Below are 21,389 nucleotides of genomic sequence, written 5' to 3'. Positions count from 1 at the left end.
GATGATGATGATGATGACTGTCCCCCCTCTGCCTCCCCCTTTTTTCTCTGTCTCCCCCTTCTAGACTGTGAGCCCACTGTTGGGTCGGGACTGTCTCTATATGTTTCCAACTTCTATTTCCCAAGCGCTTAGTACAGTGCTCTGCACACAGTAAGCGCTCAATAAATACGATTGATTAACTGATTGATTGTCCCTACCCAACAAAGGGCTCTTTCACTCCCTATTTTATTTTATTAATATGTTTTGCTTTGTTTTCTGTCTCCTCCTTCTAGACTGTGAGCCCACTGTTGGGTAGGGACCGTCTCTAGAGGTTGCCAACTTGTACTTCCCAAGCGCTTAGTACGGTGCTCTGCACACAGTAAGCGCTCAATAAATACGATTGATTCAAAGCCCTCCTGAGAGCTCACCTCCTCCAGGAGGCCTTCCCAGACTGAGCCACCTCCCTCCCCTCCCCACATCACCTGTCTATATGTATATATGTTTGTATGTATTTATTACTCTATTTTATTTGTACATATTCTATTAATTTTTTTTTGTTAATATGTTTTGCTTTGTTCTCTGTCTCCCCCTTCTAGACTGTGAGCCCACTGTTGGGTAGGGACCGTCTCTATATGTTGCCAACTTGTACTTCCCAAGCGCTTAGTACAGTGCTCTGCACACAGTAAGTGCTCAATAAATACGATTGAATGAATGAATGAACGAATAGATGGGGGAGACAGACAACAAAACAAAACCTAATGTAGGCATGCGCAGTCTCATTCTGCACTTCTGGGGATTTCAGTCTATCTTGATAAAGGAAACCTGTCTCATAGGCCTCAAAACCAGGTATTTCTTCTGGTTCATGTAATATTTTCATGAAATATCTAGAGGCTGTCGTGAACTCCTTGAGGCAGAGGTTTTGAAACAACAACAACAAAAAAGTCTGGATCTGATACTTTTCAACTATTCATTTGTTCATTCATTCATTCAATCGTATTTATTGAGCGCTTACTGTGTGCAGAGCGCTGTACTAAGCGCTTACTCCTCACCCTAATTGCTTCAGTAATTTAGTATTCTGATATTTGAGCTGATGACATCTTTATGCTTTCATGTACTTTGTCTTTTAAGAATTTCCCAAATACTTGCCCAACTTTCCATCCCACCTTCAGTCACTGATTGGTTTTCGTGTTCCAAAACCCAGTAAAATGTGTTTTGGTTACTTGGGAAGCCTTGCTTTTATTTATTTTTTTAACCGATTGGCTTTCTTAATATTTTATTGTTACTTTGGGAAAATAATTACTTTTAAATACTCGTATGCGATATTTTTTATCAATTTATCTTAGCATAAGTTACTGCATCGAGAGGAGTGATTTGAAAATTTAATTAATTTTCCTGATTAGCTATTTTTAATCGAGTAAGCCGTATTAACTGTTTCCGTGTTTACTTTTTTTAATCTAGTCAGGAGTGAAACCAGTGTGGTCAACTGGAAAGAGCTCAGGAGACCTGGGTTCCAATCCCAGCTCCATCACTTGTCAGCTGGGTCACCTTGAGCTAGTCACCTTCTATGTGCCTCAGTTTCTTCATTCGTAAAAATGGGGTTTAAATATCTGGACTCCCGCCCTCCTTCTGAGACTCTGTGCCTCACAAATGCAATAATTATCATTATTACTACTGTGACTAATAGTAGTAGTAGTGCAGTGCTTAGTACACTGCTCTGCACACAGTAAGTGCTCAATAAATACCACTGATTGATTGTTCTAGCTGACAAGCAACCCTGTTGACAATTGTTATGCTGAGGAATAATGTTTAGGACTTTGATTTTATTTAATTCCGACTTCTATGCAATGTCATATAATGTACATACTCCTGATCTAACGTTTCATTAATGTACACTCAGTTCTGCCATAATAATGGCTTATGACTTCTCTGACTGTTGTTAGGTAACTAAGAAATATTCGAATAGAACTTCAACCTATTGGTCACAAGGTAGTGTGGTATTGGAAGAAATGGTAATAGACAAGATCGTAAGCCTCCTGTTATAGAACTGAATGTACTCGAGGGAGAGAAGAAAAGGAGGTGTGTGAATAGATTAAGGCAGAGGGAGGCACACACCAACAAAAAATGTTTGCTCACAAAAGCTGATCTATTTATCCACATAGCTCTTGGTTGTAGGGCAAATTGGAGTAACAATAAGGTAAAGAACTAGGAAATGGAATAGTAGCAGCTACAGTCATGCTCCCCCTCTCAGGGTCACAACTGGAGAGTTTCCAGTACTCTACCAGTCTCGACTACGGGAGGGAGAGTAAAGCAAAGACACATCCATTCCATTCCTAGCTTGGGTGGTGGCTAGCGAGTGGAAAGCAATCTGCTACAAGTCAAGACTCATCTGTGCTGGGCAGCAGCGGCATGGAAGAGAGTCGGGGCCGCAGACTCAAGTTTACTGCGTGGAAGAGGCGATGGTAAACCACTTCTGTATTTTTACCAAGAAAACTCTATGGATACACTACCAGAACACTTGGAGATGGAAAGCGGGATGTTCTGGGTGTGACGTGTCCAAGGTGTCGCTGTGGGTCAGAGACGACTTAAAGTATGAGACAAGACAGCCATGCTCATGTTGCCAGAGCAGTTGTCGGCTTGACTCAGTTCCTGTTGTGAAACCCTCTGGACTTTGTGGGTATATAAAAATCAGCCAGCCAGTAGTTGTGACAGAGGCTGGTTTGTATATATTTGATACATATATCAAATGTCTTGTCAGTGTACTAAGCACTGCACTACTACTACTATTAGTCATAGTAGTAATAATGATAATTATTGCATTTGTGAGGCACAGAGTCTCAGAAGGAGGGCGGGAGTCCAGATATTTAAACCCCATTTTTACAAATGAAGAAACTGAGGCACATAGAAGGTGACTAGCTCAAGGTGACCCAGCTGACAAGACCTCCAAGGCCTCCAGGAGGCCTTCCCAGACTGAGCCCCTTCCTTCCTCTCCCCCTCGTCCCCCTCTCCATCCCCCCATCTTACCTCCTTCCCTTCCCCACAGCACCTGTATATATGTATATATGGTTGTACATATTTATTACTCTATTTATTTATTTATTTATTTATTTTACTTGTACATATCTACCCTATTTATTTTGTTGGTATTTTTGGTTTTGTTCTCTGTCTCCCCCTTTTAGACTGTGAGCCCATTGTTGGGTAGGGACTATCTCTATGTGTTGCCAATTTGTACTTCCCAAGTGCTTAGTACAGTGCTCTGCACATAGTAAGCGCTCAATAAATACGATTGATGATGATTGATGATGATGATGAGGGAAACTATTGGTTGGGGCAGGGGGAAGAGTGGGAGAGAAACGGCACTTCTGCTGCTGCCCACTACCTCCTCTGGGCAAAAGTGACCCCCAATAATCAGGGACATCTCCGCTGAGCCTGGAAATGGGGAAGATCATGGCTGGAAATGGCTGCTATCCCTCTTCAATCTCTTTTAGCCTCCAGTGGAAATCCTCCTTGCAGTGTGTGAAGGGAAGAGGAAAGTGCTTATTAGACTGTTGGCATACTATAAGTGCACAGTAAATGCTATTTTCAAGAATAATTTACCTCAATTTTTGGTGAGGGTGGCTCTCTACAAATGCCCCAAATCTCCTGTCCAACTCAAGTCATCCATCTTTTAAAAAGTTCAATACCAGAAATATTTTAATATTAAAAATATCATTTTAAAATCACTAAAAAATGAAAAATGATAAGGTCCTTTGGCACTTTATTTTTATGTGGAAATGTGATGTGGGGAAATAAGTCTGATGGATAGGACCGTGGTCCCCTGATTCCTCTCTCCAACTACCACTGCTGATTAAAGCTGCGAAGCAGCGTGGCTCAGTGGAAAGAGCATGTGCTTTGGAGTCAGAGGTCAGGGGTTCAAATTCTGGTTCCGCCACTTGTCAGCTGTGTGACTTTGGGCAAGTCACTTAACTTCTCTGTACCTCAGTTACCTCATCTGTAAAATGGGGATTAAGACTGTGAGCCCCCCGTGGGACAACCTGATCACCTTGTAACCTCCCCAGCACTAAGAACAGTGCTTTGCAGTGCTTAATAAATGCCATTATTATTATTATTATTAAAGGGGAACTCTATGAAATTGCATATTTTGGAAATCTGGTGGGCTACACAGAGAGGACCAACTGTGTTCTAAAATAAAACCTTTTGAAGGAACAGTTAGGAACAGAAGGTGTGAAACTAACCAATGGGAAAGAGCTTATGAACATTCATTTCCATTAGGAATTCCTTGCTAGGAGAATAAGGTGTGGGTGAAGACTAACAGGAGATGTGAAAAGGATAACACTGAAAGTGAAATGAACTTAGTGACCTTGTCTCTTCATTCTGATCCTTCAGATTCCTAAGAAACTACTAATAATTATAGTTGTTATTTATACAGTTATTTTTAACAGATCAGCTGCGGACCGCTGTTACCAGAATCCAAAATGTTCTGGTAAGTGTTGCATTCAGAGCAGATAATAAGTATAATTAAGAGAGTTCAAGGAAGACAATTTTCCTGAAACTATGAACTCAAAGCTTTTTTTAGATTACCATAGTTAGTGAGTTTATCTTCAGTGGCTTTTCTTTCTGTTAATCTTTCTCACATGGAACAAGGAAATTGAAATTATTTTTAAAACTATGTTGGACTATAAGGGGATTATTTTGTACTCTCTGAGGTTAGTTGAAGAGCCCAGGCTTGGTCTGTATTCTACAGAAAAGAGTATTAAGTCACTTCAAATTATGGTAAGAACAGTTCCATTTTTGAGGTAAACAACAGTACTTGTAGCCAACTTGTACTTCCCAAGAGCTTAGTACAGTGCTCTGCACACAGTAAGCGCTCAATAAATACGATTGATTGATTGACTCACACATCTCTACTGGGGTATTTTCCCCAAATTCCTTACTAGCACTTTTCCAGACCTGTTTTTGTTTCTACATTATTCACTCTCTTCTACGACATTGCAGTTCACCTTCTCCATTCCTCCCCAGATTACCTTCACACAGTGCTTGATTATTTGACTCTTCCACCTCCGATTTCTAGCTGTAGCCCATGCTCCTGCCAGGAATTTCCTTCTTCAAATCTGCCCAACCTTCCTATCTTTAAAGCTCTTCTGAAATCCCACCTCTTCCAGGGGACTTTCCCAGATCATTTTTTTTCCTCCCTAGATCACATCCTCCAGACTATCATCTCAGCAGTTTTGTGTCATGTCAGCCACCAATTAATAATATCAACTGAACTCCTACTGTGTGTATAGCACTATACTACATGCTTGAGGGCACACAAAAAAACAGTAGTCATTATCCCTGTCCTTAAGTACTCTACAACATAGAGGGGTAGAAAGGGACACTAAACCACATTACGAATATAAGGTTGGGTATAAAGCTATGTCCCCATATGCTAAGGGGATTGTGAGCACCCAAGTTCTTAGGTGGTGTGGAAGTCGGGGAATATATAAGTTAATTGGGGAAGGCTACCTAGCGATGTGATTACCAAAAGGTTTTGAAAATAGTGTCCACAAGATGTGAAGATGGAAGAAGTTTCAGGCAGGAGGGAGGTTGTGAGCAAGAAGTTGGTGTTTAGGAGAGAGAACAAGGCAGTGTTTCTCGTTACCTTGAAAGAAATAAAGTATGTGAGTTGAAATGGCATGGGAGGAGAGGGAGGAGTGGATCGCTAGGAGGGAGAGTTGATGGAGCGCTTTAGAGCATTCAGGCACTCAAATCCATATACCATATTTGTACATATTTAATGACATTCTACTAGTGAAGCACTTTTTCCTTTTGTGTGTAAATTATACTGTTTTTCTTCCCCATTAATTGGCAAACTCCTTGTGGGCAGGGATTGTGTTTTCTTCCTTGTATTGTACTCTCCCAAATGCTTCGTACAGGGGTCTGCATACAGTTGGCTCAACAATCAATGGTGTGTTTCAAGGTTGTTTGGTTGGCTGATCACTTTAATGCAGAATACCGTTAAAATCACAATCTTGTCATCCCTGAATCCGTAATTATTTCATTTGAGCAAGGGAATAGAAACTTGAATTTAAAATGTACTCACTTCAGGGGTGGCCATGCTCTTGGATAGGTCTTTTGAGAGCAGAAAAGGAAATAGTAAAAGCAGAAGCAGTACCACCCTGACAGGAAAGCCAGCAGCAGAGGCAAGCAGCATAGCCTAGTGGATAGAGCACAGGCCTGGGAATACAGAAGGACCTGGGTTCTAATTCTAGCCCTGCTACTTGTCTGCTGTGTGACCGTGGGCAAGTCGCTTTATTTCTCTGTGCCAGTTACCTTATCTGTAAAATGGGGATTAAGAACTGTGAGCCCCTTGTAGGTCAAGTACCGTGTCTAGCCTGATTAACTTGTATTTACCCTAGTGCTTAGTATAGTGCCTGGAATACAGTAAGCACTTAAATACCACAACTATTATTACACATCCATAAAATTTTCAGCATTGAGTAGGCTGCAATGGCTGCTGTAGCTGGCGCCCGTCTACTCTTTCCCCGTGCTTGATATAGTGCTTTGCACACAGTAAGTACTTAGTAAATACTATTACTCTTACTAGTAAAAATTGAGTGGGAAATGAAAATAAGTTTAATGCAAACACACTGGATTTTGTGAACACTTGTCCAAATCCACAGCAGCAAAAATGCAGTACTGAAAAGTATTCCAATCTGCATGTTTAATATTATTATGGTATTTATGAAGCACTTACTGTGTACAAATACTGACAAATGTTTACTAATTCATCTAAAGAGGGTGGTTAATATCAGTTCATAAAATAATTTTAGGACAAAATGATGAATATTATATTCTTAATAGATCATTTTGGTTCATTTTAAAAATAGATTTGTATCAGTAGCATCTGGACAGTAAAAATTCACCTATAATCTAAGCTTGCGTTTTTAGTCAGGGACCCAAACAACATGGATAAAAATTACAATTAGACTTATTCCTACCACTTTAAAAGTGTGGGTTCTTACTTTTTTTGAAGGTTTTAGTACCAGAGGCTGAAACATATGTAATTTGTTTGAAATAACTGAATCTCTAGCATGATGGGAAGGAAACTGTGATTAGCGTGCCCTTGTCTTTACATTTCCATATTAAAACACAAGTCATAAGGGAAGTATAAATGAGAGGAAAGTGTTTATTACAGCATGAAGAGTAGAACAGTGTATGCAACAAAGGAGTTTTGAATCTGGTCATGCACAAGTTTGAGTACAAGGATTCAGATTTAAACAATGAAAATATTTACAAGGCAAATTTTTTTAAACAAATCCATTTACCACCTGGCACATTTTTTTCTCAAGCATTATGTTTGGTAAACTAATTACATTCTTATAGTGTACAATAAGCTTATAGCAATTAAGTTTTAGCAAATAAGATAGTTTTAATGCAAAATACTATAAAAATGTCATAATTGGATAGCTTCTTAACTCTTATTTGATTTGCACAAGGGAATGAAAAAAATTCACAAAATCAGGACTGGTTTTAGGATTTTTTATATTCAATTCGTTCTACTTTTACATCATCTCCAATTAGTTGATACACATAGGTGACAACTGTAGAAGCCTGGATATCCATCAGTACAAATGAAGGAATGATGTTCCTGGAAAGAAAAAAATTAATGTTGGTTTAGTTTTATAATTATTAGGAAATTGAATTATAATTCATTTTCAAATTTTTCACGACATCTTAAAGCTTGTAATGCAGACATAATCATCACCTGTTAAAATTACTATTCTACATTTTAAGTGTTAGGAAAGTACTAGGAACAAAATGTAAAATCCAGGAAAAAAAGAGTGGTAGCAGAAGCTAACTTGTAAATTGCTTAAAACATATTGTAAAATAACTGATTTCCGTAGCATAACTTAGAAGAGAAGTAATAACTGTATTAAAATAAGGGAAACATTTTAATAGTTAAGGTCAGAAATTTCCAAGGAATAAAGGGAAGAATTGGGATGACCCAAATTTATGCTAGAGGATTGTCAAATTTTCAACCTTATGCTCAATTCTTGAATGTTTAAACAAAGTTCTCCAATAAGATTATTACTCACGTTTCCAGGGCATTATAGGCTCCTGTGGCAGACCCTGGATTAATGTAAAATTTATTTTCATGCTCAAATGCTTCAAATTTATGTGTGTGTCCTGAAATAAGAATGTCCACATCAAACTGCCTTTGGAGCAGGGCCAGGCTGGCCATATCACCCCATGGAATCACTTGATGCCCATGGATCAAGCCAATCTTGAATTGTCCAACAGTCACAACTTTCTGTTCAGGGTAATTGAGGTTCTAAAATAAGAGGAAGACATACAGAACACATGTTAGAGGACAGAGACTTTCACAGTCCACATTTGTCCATGAAACACTGTTTGATCATGTGCATATACGGTCAACCTGGGGACTCTCAATTACTTGACAATGGACAGCACTCAACTAGAATGATTCCTGGCGCCACTTGGGAAAGTCTTCCAAAACACATTCTATGTATTAAAAAAAAAAAAAAGATACACCGAGGACTATTTTCAAGTCAACCAAGTTAATTTAGCCTCACAAGAAAATTACCAGAACCAATCAGGTAGGAAATTTCACTGTAAGATTTTCTATATTATCCAGCAATCTGTCCAGTGTTACTCGTTTTGGGGTGGAATTGTAGCATTTTAGAATTATAATAATCATTTTTACCATTATTAGTCACAATAATGAGCAAAGTTCTTAGTCATTTTTACCATTAGTCACAATAATGAGCAAAGTTCTTCAGTCAAAATCATTTTATTCATGTGCCCCCACCAAAAAAACCCCCCAAAACCCAAATCCAACAAAAGAAAATAATGAAAATACATCACCTCATCAAAGTCCCCTCTAACAATGTGAACGTCGCCTGCCAAAGTCTTGAGGTAGTCATAGCTCTCCTTAGTGCAAAGGTTTCCAGTGCAGAGGATGTGCTGAATTTTTCCAGGCACCAGCAGTTTTTTGAATTTGGCTGGCAGGCTGTTGCAGCGATGTGGGATATGCAGATCTCCTAATACTAACACCAACTTATGATAAAAAAAAAGTTACTAGTAAACAGTTATAGACTCATGTTCTCCTCCTTTAACCCCTTTATTATATACACAATCCTAGGATCTAAGAAAATGCAAAAATGATGCCTTAATGACACAATATGGTCATGATCATTACGCTAAACTCAGCTCCAAAGTGAACTGAATTTTTTTTTTGGTACCTGTGAAACAGGTGTGTAATTCTATTCAATTGTGCCTTAGAGACTCATCTGCAAATGATAACTACTTGAATAATACAGTACTTAGTCTTTACTTTGCACTCACTATCAGCCCCTATTGAGTTCTTTATCTTTGGAGCCACAGTTTACAAAGTAGAATGTGACAATCATATTTTACTAGTTGTGAAATACTACTATGGATTATATACTGTTTAGCTGGTTTCAGTTAGAATTCCCAAATGTGAAATAAATGCCAGAATTTTTCAGAAGTCACCAAAAAAGTGGTGAGCTAAGGCTATACATTCACAAGTAGTTCAGGCTGTGACATAAATACGATTGCTTGATTGATTGATAGTTTGGTGACAAAATATTTTACTCTTCAGATAATAAAGAATACCACAAAGACTGGAGAATAAAGAATACCACAAAGAGTGGAGAAAAAAGCCATTCACAATGCTTTGCTCTGGGTTTCCAAAAAAATCACATTAACTCATTTTTTCAGTAATTTTATAGTCAAAAAGGCCATCTTAGATGGAAAAAATGAAAACCACACCTGTTCTGAGGCCACTTTCTGAAGTTAAAAAGCCTCATTATTTGAGGCTCCCTAGCGATGTGATTATGTGATTACCAAAAGATTTTGAAAATAGTGTCCATCATTTTCTAAATAACCTTTGGAGAGCCTTCATTTTAAAAATTACTTCCTTTTAATTCCTGTTAATTCACATTAACAGCCATTGAAGGAAATACTGGAATAAGTGTTATAAAGTGGGTTAAAACGAGGATCAAAATGAGTGAAACAGGAAAAGTATTTCCTATATCCTACAAAGCAATAATATTCGAGGCCAACTGACAAAAACCGGCAGCATCTTCCCACAATTTTAACTTGAATCCTCTCACTTTAAACTCAAACTATGGGGCAATGCTACAGAACCTTTTAGAGGCAAGTTATGATCCAAAAAAGCAACAAAAATTATGCAACAAAATTCAGTGATTGCAAAGCAAAAGAACACTACTGGACGCAGAGTGATAATTGATTACAATATTTACATGCGAATCACTTTCTGTAGAACTTCACCTTTTTCAGAAGTTTTAACATATGGTGTCTGCTTAAGAGTCAGAAGTTACTGTAGTAGGTGAATGGCTTTTTGTAGAACTTCACCTTTTTCAGAAGAAGTTTTAACATATGGTGTCTGCTTAAGAGTCAGAAGTTACTGTAGTAGGTGAATGGCTACACAACAACAAAAAACCACCATCACAGCAGTTGTCATTGTTATTTGTAGTCTGCACAAAGTGCCAAGTTTAAACATATTCAGGAGGTAGAACAAACTATCTTCATCCTTGAAGGGAGTGATCCCTTTAGGTCAAAGTTGAAGTACTTTGGATTAAAATACTTGAGAAAATGTAAAAATGAAATTCCCCATTTTAGGTCATACTCCCCAATTCTTCCTCCTATTCTCTTCCAAAAGTTATAGGTTCTTGTCCTTCTTAACAGCTGAAGATAAAAATGTGTTTCATTATGACATGGTAGAGTTTAGCCCAGGCTAGAAATCTGGGGCCTCACCCACGTAGAGACTCCCAGGGTAAGCCCCCTTTTCCTCAGGTCCCCCCCAACCTCCATCCCCGCCCCATAGCACTTGTGTATTTATGCACATATCTATAATTCTATTTATATTAATGCCTGTTTACTTGTTTTGATGTGTGTATATATATCTATAATTCTATTTGTTTACTTGTTTTGATGTCTGTCTCCCCTCTTCTAGACTGTGAGGCCGTTGTGGCAGGGACCGTCTCCCTTTGTTGCGGAACTGTACTTTCCAAGCTCTTAGTACAGTGCTCTGCACACTGTAAGCGCTCAATAAATACAATGGAATGAATGAATGATGCAGACAGGGATATCCAAGGACAATCTAGTTTAAATGGGCCTGGAAGTAATCCTGTGCTGAGGCCAGAAATTCTCACGAACACACATGTAGGAGGTGCTACTGTGTACTCACAGGCTAAGGGGACCTGTGGTCCCATCAGACCAGGAGAAAATTACACATGTGTGGAACTACCATAAATGCCTGCTTAACACTATCCACTGCTGAAATTGGATTTTTGGCCTGGGCTCATAGTGCGGGCTCTTTGGATGGGTTTTTTAATAATCTAACCAAAAAAACTTGGGACCAACCCTGGCACTTGGGGTTACTTATCTTTAAATTTAAGTCTTCTTTACCAATACTACAAATATAAAAGGCCCAAACCACAGTAGTTTATCATTTACCAGAATCATTTTTTTTTTAATCTAACAATCAAAAATACGGATTTATGAAATTCAGATTTTTTTTTTTCCCTTTACAGACTTACCAGGGGAAGGCTATCCAGGACAAAAACACCCAAAGTTCAGAACCCCACACCTCATAAAGATACCCTGCAAGCTACCCACCACCAGTGTTAGTAGGAGCTAAGAGAAGAAACTTACTCTGTGCCCAGCCTTAATGGAATGAAGAAGTTGATTGCAGACAGGGTAAAACATGACAGGTTGAAAAACAGGGTAAAACACGACCAATGTTAAACAAAAGAGAGCAACAGAAAAGAAATTTAAAAAATCTTTAGCCAAATGAAAACTGTAATTAGCTGTTAATGAATTTGAATGTTACGAAGGAAAATGTTAAAAGTCATCTTAGTTCAAACAATACTGGAAAAAAAACAAAATGAAATGAAAATTTGGGGAAGTTAATTTTAAAACTACTCTTTTTTTGCCAATTCTCTTTACTTTGTCATATTTCTCCCTACCCCAAAGTTGCGAGTTTATTTTCACTTGCTTTACATTCACTTCAATTTAAATACAATCTGTAAATACTTCTAAGTGTAGCAAACCTTTTCTGACTGTACTGCTCATATGATCAACCATGCAGTGTATTTGTATATAATACTAGATTTAAATATTTTTTGTGGAAACAAATTGCCTAATTATCATTACATTTGGCAAACAATTCCTTAATTATTGGGACACTGCTAATTACCTCCAGCTGCAGTAAGCTCTTTCCCAAATTTGAATTTATAATTATGGCATTTATTAAGCATTTGCTTGGTGCTAAGCCCTGGGGTAGATGCAAGACTATCAGGCACAGTTCCTGCCTCATCTGGGGCTGTCTATCGCATCTCCATTTTATAAATGAGGAAACTGAGGCCCAAACAGGTTATGTTACTTGTCCAAGGACACAGAGTGGAGCTGGTTCTCATACCCAAGCCTTTTGACTCCCAATCATTTGTGCTTTCCACTAGGGCTTGTTGCTTTCCATGTGGGTAATAGCTGCCCTTTTCTTATGGGCACTGGAAAGTGGCAAACCACAGTAATTGTTAACTGATATAATATGTGCACTGTACCACTGATGCAGCATTTTTAGTAATAAATTTATACATGGAGCTTCAAAATTAGTTTGTTAGGGCTTGTAGTGTTGGGTTCAGTTCTCCCCCAGTCTGATCTTCCCTCCCATGCAGAGAACTTCCTTGGAAATGAAAGTGGATCAAACAATTCACCCATATGAAGCCTGAATTTTCCATAAATACTTGGTTGCCTATTATGTACTATTGCTCGTCTTTGTTATTCAAACAGTTCTGTCTTTTAAAAAGCACTGACAGAACATTTTAAGATTCCTTATGATGTCAGGTATGTCTGCTAACTCACTAACAAAAGTCTGAATTCAGGACAATAATACTTAGCTGGAAATCGCTTTTTTGGGGGGAAAAACTTTCAATTAAAAGCCATTCTGAATAAGGTAAGCGAGTTAGTTCACCATGAACATCACATTTCACCAGTGTAAAACTCTGGCCTCTATATGCAACCGTGAAGCTGACTTCCTTTAAAAAAATCTAGCATTCTAAATAATAATAATAATTATTATTATTGTGGTATTTGTTTAGTGCTTACTATGTGCCAAGCACTGTTCTAAGCACTGGAGGAGATACAAGGTAATCAGGTTGTCCCACGTAGGGCTCACAGGCTTCCTCCACATTTTACAGATGAGGTAACAGGCACAGAGAAGTGAAGCGGCTTGCCCAAAGTCACACAGCAGACAAGTGGCAGAGCAGGGATATACAAAGAAGCAGCGTGGCTCAGTGGAAAGAGCCCAGGCTTTGGAGTCAGAGGTCATGGGTTCAAATCCCAGCTCTGCCAATTGTCAGTTTGTCAGCTGTGTGACTTTGGGCAACTCACTTAACTTCTCTGGGCCTCAGTTACCGCACCTGTAAAACGGGGATTAAGACTGTGAGCCCCCATTCATTCTTTCAATCGTATTTATTGAGCACTTACTGTGTGCAGAGCACTATACTAATCACTTGGGAAGTACAAGTTGGCAACATATAGAGACGGTCCCTACCCAACAGTGGGCTCACAGTCTAGAAGGGGGAGACGGAGAACAAAACAAAATATATTAACAAAATAAAATAAACAGAATAAATATGTACAAATAAAATAAGTGGAGTAATAAATACGTACAAACATATATACATATATACAGGTGCTGTGGGGAGGGGAAGGAGGTAGGGCAGGGGGGATGGGGAGGGGTTGTCCCCCCCGTGGGACAACCTGATCACCTGGTAACCTCCCCAGCGCTTAGAACAGTGCTTTGCACATAGTAAGTGCTTAATAAATACTATCACTATTATATAGAAAGAAATATGAACTCTTTGATAAACGCTTTCAATTCCTGAAAGTGTCAAAGGGGCCAACGACCTAATTGCAAAGATGAATTCATTCCCCAAAGCCTTCCTTCGGGAACATGGATGGTTTTCCGGGGGCGGAGAGTGGGAAAAGGAGTGGGAAGAGGAGTGGGAAGACTCGCTCCAAACGACTCCTCCCCCGGCAGGATGCAGGGAGAAGGGACCCACTTTTTGGAACCAGGAGAGGAAATGGCTTGAGGTCGAGGCCTTTCATTCATTCAGTCGTATTTATTGAGCGCTTACTGTGTGCAGAGCACTGTACTAAGCACTTGGGAAGTGCAAGTCGGTAACATATAGAGACGGTCCCTACCCAACAACGGGCTCACAGTCTAGAAGGGGGAGACAGGCAACAAAACCAAACATGGAGACAGGTGTCAAAATCGTCAGAACAAAATAGTTACAGCTATATGCACATCATTAACAAAATAAATAGAATAGTAAATATGTACAAGTAAAATGGAGTAATAAATATATACAAGTACTGTGGGGAGGGGAAGGAGGAGAGGAAAAAGGGGGTTTTGAAATGTCATGGGAGAAACCCCAAGCCCCCCGCCTATTTGTTTTGTTGTCTGCCTCCCCCCTTCTAGACTGTGAGCCCCTTGTTGGGCAGGGATTGTCTCTGTTGCTGAATTATAATAATAACAATGCCATCATTTATTAAGCACTTACTACGTGCAAAGCACTGTTCTAAACGCTAGAGAGGTTACAAGGTGAGCAGGTTGTCCCATGGGGGGCTCACAGTCTTAATCCCCATTTTACAGATGAGGGAGCCGAGACCCAGAGAAGTGAAGTGACTTGCCCAAAGTCACACAGCTAATTGGTGGAGCCAGGATTTGAACCCATGACTTCTGACTCCATTCATTCATTCATTCAATCATATTTATTGAGCACTTACTGTGTGCAGAGCACTGTACTACACGCTTGGAAAGTGCAAGTTTGCAACATATAGAGACGGTCCCAACCCAACAGCCGGCTCACAGACTCCGAAGCCCGTTAAAGTCACAGAGCTGACAATTGGCGGAGCCGGGATTTGAACCCATGACCTCTGACTCCATTCATTCATTCAATCGCATTTATTGAGCGCTGTGTGCAGAGCACTGTACTAAGCGCTTGGGAAGTCCAAGTTGGCAACATATAGAGATGGTCCTTACCCAACAGTGGGCTAATAGACTCCAAAGCCCGTGAAAGTCACACAGCTGACAACTGGGGAGCTGGGATTTGAACCCATGACCTCTGACTCCATTCATTCATTCAATCGCATTTATTGAGCGCTTACTGTGTGCACAGCACCATACTAAGCGCTTGGGAAGTCCAAGTTGGCAACATATAGAGACGGTCCCTACCCAACAGTGGGCTCATAGACTCCGAAGCCCGTGAAAGTCACACAGCTGACAACTGGCGGAGCTGGGATTTGAACCCATGACTTCTGGCTCCATTCATTCATTTGCATTTATTAATAATAATAACGATGATGGCATTAATTAAGCACTTACTATGTGCAAAGCACTGTTCTAAGCGCTGGGGGGTTTACAAGGTGATCAGGTTGTCCCACGTGGGATTTACAGTCTTAATCCCCATTTTACAGATGAGGGAACTGAGGCACAAAGAAGTTGAGTGACTTGCCCAAAGTCACACAGCTGACAAGTGGCGGAGCCAGGATTCGAACCCATGACCCCTGTCTCCAAAGCCCATGCTCTTTCCACTGAGCCACAATGAGCGCTGTGTGCTGAGCACTGTACTAAGCACTTGGGAGGTCCAAGCTGGCAATACATAGAAACAGTCCCTACCCAACAGCGGGCTCATAGACTCCGAAGCCCGTGAAAGTCACACAGCTGGTAACTGGCGGAGCCGGAATTTGAACTCATGACCTCTGCTGACTCCATTCGTTCGATCGCATTTATTGAGCACCTACTGTGTGCAGAGCACTGTACTAAGCGCTTAGGAAGTCCAAGTTGGCAACATACAGAGACGGTCCCTACCCAACAGTGGGCTCATAGACTCCAAAACTCGTGAAAGTCATACAGCTGACAACTGGCAGAGCTGGGATTTGAACCCATGACCTCTGCTGACTCCATTCATTCAATCGCATTTATAGAGCGCTTACTGTGTGCAGAGCACTGTACTAAGCGCTTAGGAGGTCCAAGTTGGCAACATATAGAGACGGTCCCTACCCAACAGCGGGCTCATAGACTCCGAAGCCCGTGAAAGTCACACAGCTGACAACTGGCGGACCCGGGATTTGAACCCATGACCTCTGCTGACTCCATTCATTCAACCGCATTTATTGAGTGCTTGCTGTGTGCACGGCACTGTACTAAGCGCTTAGGGAGTCCAAGTTGGCAACATATAGAGACGGTCCCTACCCAACAGTGGGCTCATAGACTCCGAAGCCCGTGAAAGTCACACAGCTGACAACTGGTGGAGGCGGGATTCGAACCCATGACCTCTGACTCCATTCATTCATTCAATCGCATTTATTGAGCAATTACTGTGTGCAGAGCACTGTACTAAGCGCTTAGGAGGTCCAAGTTGGCAACATATAGAGACGGTCCCTACCCAACAGCGGGCTCATAGACTCCGAAGCCCGTGGAAGTCACACAGCTGACAACTGGCGGAGGCGGAATTTGAACCCATGACCTCTGACTCCAAAGCCCGTGCTCTTTCCGCTGGGCCATGCCTTCCAAGCGCTTAGCGCAGTGCTCTGCACACAGTAATCGCTTACCCCCTTCCCTTCCCCATAGCACCTGTACATATGTTTGTACATATTGCTCTGTTTATTTATTTTACTTGTACATATCTATTCTATTTATTTTATTTTGTGCGTATGTTTGGTTTTGTTCTCTGCCTCCCCCTTTTAGACTGTGAGCCCACTGTTGGGTAGGGACTGTCTCTATCTGTTGCCAATTTGCACTTCCCAAGCGCTTAGTACAGTGCTCTGCACATAGTAAGCGCTCAATAAATACGATTGATGATGATGATGACGATGATGAGGATGAGGGCCTCAGGGTGGGAGGCCGGGGGCGGCCTGCGGCCTGCCTCTGGTCCGACCCTGCGGTCTCGTGACGCGCCGGCGAGGGGCTGACAGGCTCGGCTGGGGTCCTGGGCCTCTCCTTCCTTCCTCCATTCCTTCCTCCATTCCTTCTTTCCTTCATTCCTCCCTCTTTCCCTCCGCCTCAGCGGCTCTCACCATCCTGTCACCGGAGGCTGCTCCGCCACAGCAAACGGCCGCCTTCTTCCTCAGCCCCTCGACGCCCCGCCCGCCTCACAGCTGCCAATCAAAAGGCCAGCCCCGCTCAGCCGCCCTACGGCGGCCGCCGAAGGCCCTTCCGCTCCAAAGCGAAGCCTAACGTCACGAGCACGCGGACGCTGGGGAGAGGCGGGAGTGGGTGGGGCTGGAAAAAGCGCGGGGAACATCCGGGCTCCTTGGTTCGATGCCCCCTCACGACGGTAGCCTGCCCTCCCTGAGTTGGGCCTGACATTTTAGCCCGTTTTCTGAGGAGACTGACGGGATTTCACCCTCTCCCTCTGACACGATGAAATGTGTGATTGGGAGCAACCACATAAAAGGTGCAGTTTTGAGTCCCAATTTAATTCATCTACCATGGACTTTGCACCCCAAAGCGAAGCCCAATGTCATGAGCACGAGGAGGCTTTGGAGAGGCAGGAGTGGGTGGGGCTGGAAAAAGCGCGGGGAACATCCGGGCTCTTTGGTTCGATGCCCACCCCACCCCCACGACGGTAGCCCGCTCTCTGTGAGTTGGGCCTGACATTTTAGCCCGTTTTCTGAGGAGGCTGACGGGATTTCACCCTCTCTCTCTCTGACACGATGAAATGTGTCATTGGGAGCAACCACATAAAAGGTGCAGTTTTGAGTCCCAATTTAATTCATCTACCATGGACTTTGCACCCCAAAGCAAAGTCCAATGTCATGAACACAAGGAGGCTGTGGAGAGGAGGGAGTGGGTGGGGCTGGAAAAAGCGCGGGGAACATCCGGGCTCCTTGGTTCGATGCCCCCTCAGGACGGTAGCCTGCCCTCCCTGAGTTGGGCCTGACATGTTAGCCCGTTTTCTGAGGAGACTGACGGGATTTCACCCTCTCTCTCTGACACGATGAAATGTGTCATTGGGAGCAACCACATAAAAGGTGCAGTTTTGAGTCCTAATTTCATTCACCTACCATGGACTTTGCACCCCAAAGGGAAGCCCAATGTCATGAGCACGAGGAGGCAGTGGAGAGGAGGGAGTGGGTGGGGCTGGAAAAAGCGCGGGGAACATCCGGGCTCCTTGGTTCGATGCCCCCTCACGACGGTGGCCTGCCCTCCCTGAGTTGGGCCTGACATGTTAGCCCGTTTTCTGAGGAGACTGACGGGATTTCACCCTCTCTCTCTGACACGATGAAATGTGTCATTGGGAGCAACCACATAAAAGGTGCAGTTCAGAGTCCTAATTTCATTCATCTACCATGGACTTTGCACCCCAAAGGGAAGCCCAATGTCATGAGCACGAGGAGGCTGTGGAGAGGCGGGAGTGGGTGGGGCTGGAAAAGAGCAGGGAACATCCGGGCTCCTTGGTTCGATGCCCCTCACGGTAGTAGTCCGCCCTCCGTGAGTTGGGCCTGACATTTTAGCCCGTTTTCTGAGGAGACTGACGGGATTTCACCCTCTCCCTCTGACACGATGAAATGTGTGATTGGGAGCAACCACATAAAAGGTGCAGTTTTGAGTCCCAATTTAATTCATCTACCATGGACTTTGCACCCCAAAGCGAAGCCCAATGTCATGAGCACGAGGAGGCTTTGGAGAGGCAGGAGTGGGTGGGGCTGGAAAAAGCGCGGGGAACATCCGGGCTCTTTGGTTCGATGCCCACCCCACCCCCACGACGGTAGCCCGCTCTCTGTGAGTTGGGCCTGACATTTTAGCCCGTTTTCTGAGGAGGCTGACGGGATTTCACCCTCTCTCTCTCTGACACGATGAAATGTGTCATTGGGAGCAACCACATAAAAGGTGCAGTTTTGAGTCCCAATTTAATTCATCTACCATGGACTTTGCACCCCAAAGCGAAGTCCAATGTCATGAGCACGAGGAGGCTGTGGAGAGGAGGGAGTGGGTGGGGCTGGAAAAAGCGCGGGGAACATCCGGGCTCCTTGGTTCGATGCCCCCTCAGGACGGTAGCCTGCCCTCCCTGAGTTGGGCCTGACATTTTAGCCCGTTTTCTGAGGAGGCTAATGGGATTTCACCCTCTCTCTCTGACACGATGAAATGTGTCATTGGGAGCAACCACATAAAAGGTGCAGTTTTGAGTCCTAATTTCATTCACCTACCATGGACTTTGCACCCCAAAGGGAAGCCCAATGTCATGAGCACGAGGAGGCAGTGGAGAGGAGGGAGTGGGTGGGGCTGGAAAAAGCGCGGGGAACATCCGGGCTCCTTGGTTCGATGCCCCCTCACGACGGTGGCCTGCCCTCCCTGAGTTGGGCCTGACATGTTAGCCCGTTTTCTGAGGAGACTGACGGGATTTCACCCTCTCTCTCTGACACGATGAAATGTGTCATTGGGAGCAACCACATAAAAGGTGCAGTTCAGAGTCCTAATTTCATTCATCTACCATGGACTTTGCACCCCAAAGGGAAGCCCAATGTCATGAGCACGAGGAGGCTGTGGAGAGGCGGGAGTGGGTGGGGCTGGAAAAGAGCAGGGAACATCCGGGCTCCTTGGTTCGATGCCCCTCACGGTAGTAGTCCGCCCTCCGTGAGTTGGGCCTGACATTTTAGCCCGTTTTCTGAGGAGACTGATGGGATTTCACCCTCTCTCTCTCTGACACGATGAAATGTGTGATTGGGAGCAACCACATAAAAGGTGCAGTTTTGAGTCCTAATTTCATTCATCCACCAATGGACTTTGCACCCCAAAGCGAAGCCCAATGTCATGAGCACGAGGAGGCTTTGGAGAGGCAGGAGTGGGTGGGGCTGGAAAAAGCACGGGGAACATCCGGGCTCTTTGGTTCGATGCCCACCCCACCCCCACGACGGTAGCCCGCTCTCTGTGAGTTGGGCCTGACATTTTAGCCCATTTTCTGAGGAGACTGATGGGATTTCACCCTCTCTCTCTGACACGATGAAATGTGTCGTTGGGAGCAACCACATAAAAGGTGCAGTTTTGAGTCCTAATTTCATTCACCTACCATGGACTTTGCACCCCAAAGGGAAGCCCAATGTCATGAGCACGAGGAGGCAGTGGAGAGGAGGGAGTGGGTGGGGTTGGAAAGGTGCGGGGAACATCCGGGTTCATTGGTTCGATGCCCCCCACGATGGTAGCCTGCTCTCCATGAGTTGGGCCTGACATTTTAGACCGTTTTCTGAGGAGACTGACGGGATTTCACCCTCTCTCTCTTTCAGACACGATGAAATGTGTCATTGGGAGCAACCACATAAAAGGTGCAGTTTTGAGTCCTAATTTCATTCACCTACCATGGACTTTGCACCCCAAAGCGAAGCCCAATGTCATGAGCACGAGGAGGCTTTGGAGAGGCAGGAGTGGGTGGGGCTGGAAAAAGCACGGGGAACATCCGGGCTCTTTGGTTCGATGCCCACCCCACCCCCACGACGGTAGCCCGCTCTCTGTGAGTTGGGCCTGACATTTTAGCCCATTTTCTGAGGAGACTGATGGGATTTCACCCTCTCTCTCTGACACGATGAAATGTGTCGTTGGGAGCAACCACATAAAAGGTGCAGTTTTGAGTCCTAATTTCATTCACCTACCATGGACTTTGCACCCCAAAGGGAAGCCCAATGTCATGAGCACGAGGAGGCAGTGGAGAGGAGGGAGTGGGTGGGGTTGGAAAGGTGCGGGGAACATCCGGGTTCATTGGTTCGATGCCCCCCACGATGGTAGCCTGCTCTCCATGAGTTGGGCCTGACATTTTAGACCGTTTTCTGAGGAGACTGACGGGATTTCACCCTCTCTCTCTTTCAGACACGATGAAATGTGTCATTGGGAGCAACCACATAAAAGGTGCAGTTTTGAGTCCTAATTTCATTCATCTACCATGGACTTTGCACCCCAAAGGGAAGCCCAATGTCATGAGCACGAGGAGGCTGTGGAGAGGTGGGAGTGGGTGGGGCTGGAAAAGAGCGGGGAACATCCGGGCTCTTTGGTTCAATGCCTCCCATGACGGTAGCCCACTCTCTGTGAGTTGGGCCTGACATTTTAGCCCGTTTTCTGAGGAGACTGATGGGATTTCACCCTCTCTCTCTCTGACACGATGAAATGTGTCATTGGGAGCAACCACATAAAAGGTGCAGTTTTGAGTCCCAATTTAATTCATCTACCATGGACTTTGCACCCCAAAGCGAAGCCCAATGTCATGAGCACGAGGAGGCTGTGGAGAGGAGGGAGTGGGTGGGGCTGGAAAAGCGCGGGGAATAATAATAATAATGTTGGTATTTGTTAAGCGCTTACTATGTGCCAA

At 43.4% G+C, this 21,389-nt stretch overlaps 1 protein-coding gene and 1 non-coding gene across 5 annotated transcripts; one reads left to right on the top strand and one right to left on the bottom strand.

Moving 5' to 3' along the window:
- Positions 1-2,217: 2,217 nt before the first annotated feature.
- On the top strand, positions 2,218-2,355 carry LOC119943016. Its single transcript, XR_005455503.1, has one exon. It is a non-coding gene; the product is annotated as a small nucleolar RNA SNORA7 (small nucleolar RNA).
- Positions 2,356-7,120: 4,765 nt separating this feature from the next.
- VPS29 (VPS29 retromer complex component) lies at positions 7,121-17,180 on the bottom strand. Of its 4 annotated transcripts, XM_038763638.1 has the most exons (5): positions 17,110-17,172; positions 11,680-11,691; positions 8,845-9,036; positions 8,055-8,290; positions 7,121-7,606 (listed from the first exon to the last, which is right to left on the bottom strand). In XM_038763638.1, the coding sequence occupies exons 1-5, from the start codon at positions 17,110-17,112 to the stop codon at positions 7,489-7,491; spliced, it is 561 nt and encodes a 186-aa protein (XP_038619566.1). In that variant the 5' UTR covers positions 17,113-17,172; the 3' UTR covers positions 7,121-7,488. The 4 variants fall into 4 exon arrangements, with proteins under 4 accessions (XP_038619566.1, XP_038619568.1, XP_038619564.1 ...); XM_038763640.1 differs by lacking the exon at positions 11,680-11,691 and having other exon boundaries at positions 17,110-17,180; XM_038763636.1 differs by lacking the exons at positions 11,680-11,691; positions 17,110-17,172 and adding an exon at positions 10,378-10,611.
- Between the last annotated feature and the right edge of the window lie 4,209 nt (positions 17,181-21,389).

This window comes from Tachyglossus aculeatus, chromosome 21 (assembly GCF_015852505.1).
Source record: "Tachyglossus aculeatus isolate mTacAcu1 chromosome 21, mTacAcu1.pri, whole genome shotgun sequence".
Lineage (NCBI taxonomy): Eukaryota > Metazoa > Chordata > Mammalia > Monotremata > Tachyglossidae > Tachyglossus > Tachyglossus aculeatus.
The sequence above is the reverse complement of the archived record's forward strand: the minus strand, read 5'-3'. Positions and strand labels throughout refer to the sequence as shown.

Bases quoted from the DNA above. Each gene is read 5' to 3' on its own strand.
- VPS29 (XM_038763636.1), bottom strand. From the start codon at position 10,401: ATGTTAAAACTTCTTCTGAAAAAG. The intron at 9,037-10,377 runs GTGAAGTTCTAC...TTTTATCATAAG, and splicing joins TAAAACTTCTTCTGAAAAAG to TTGGTGTTAGTATTAGGAGA. The intron at 8,291-8,844 runs GTGATGTATTTT...CTCTTATTTTAG, and splicing joins TTAGAGGGGACTTTGATGAG to AACCTCAATTACCCTGAACA.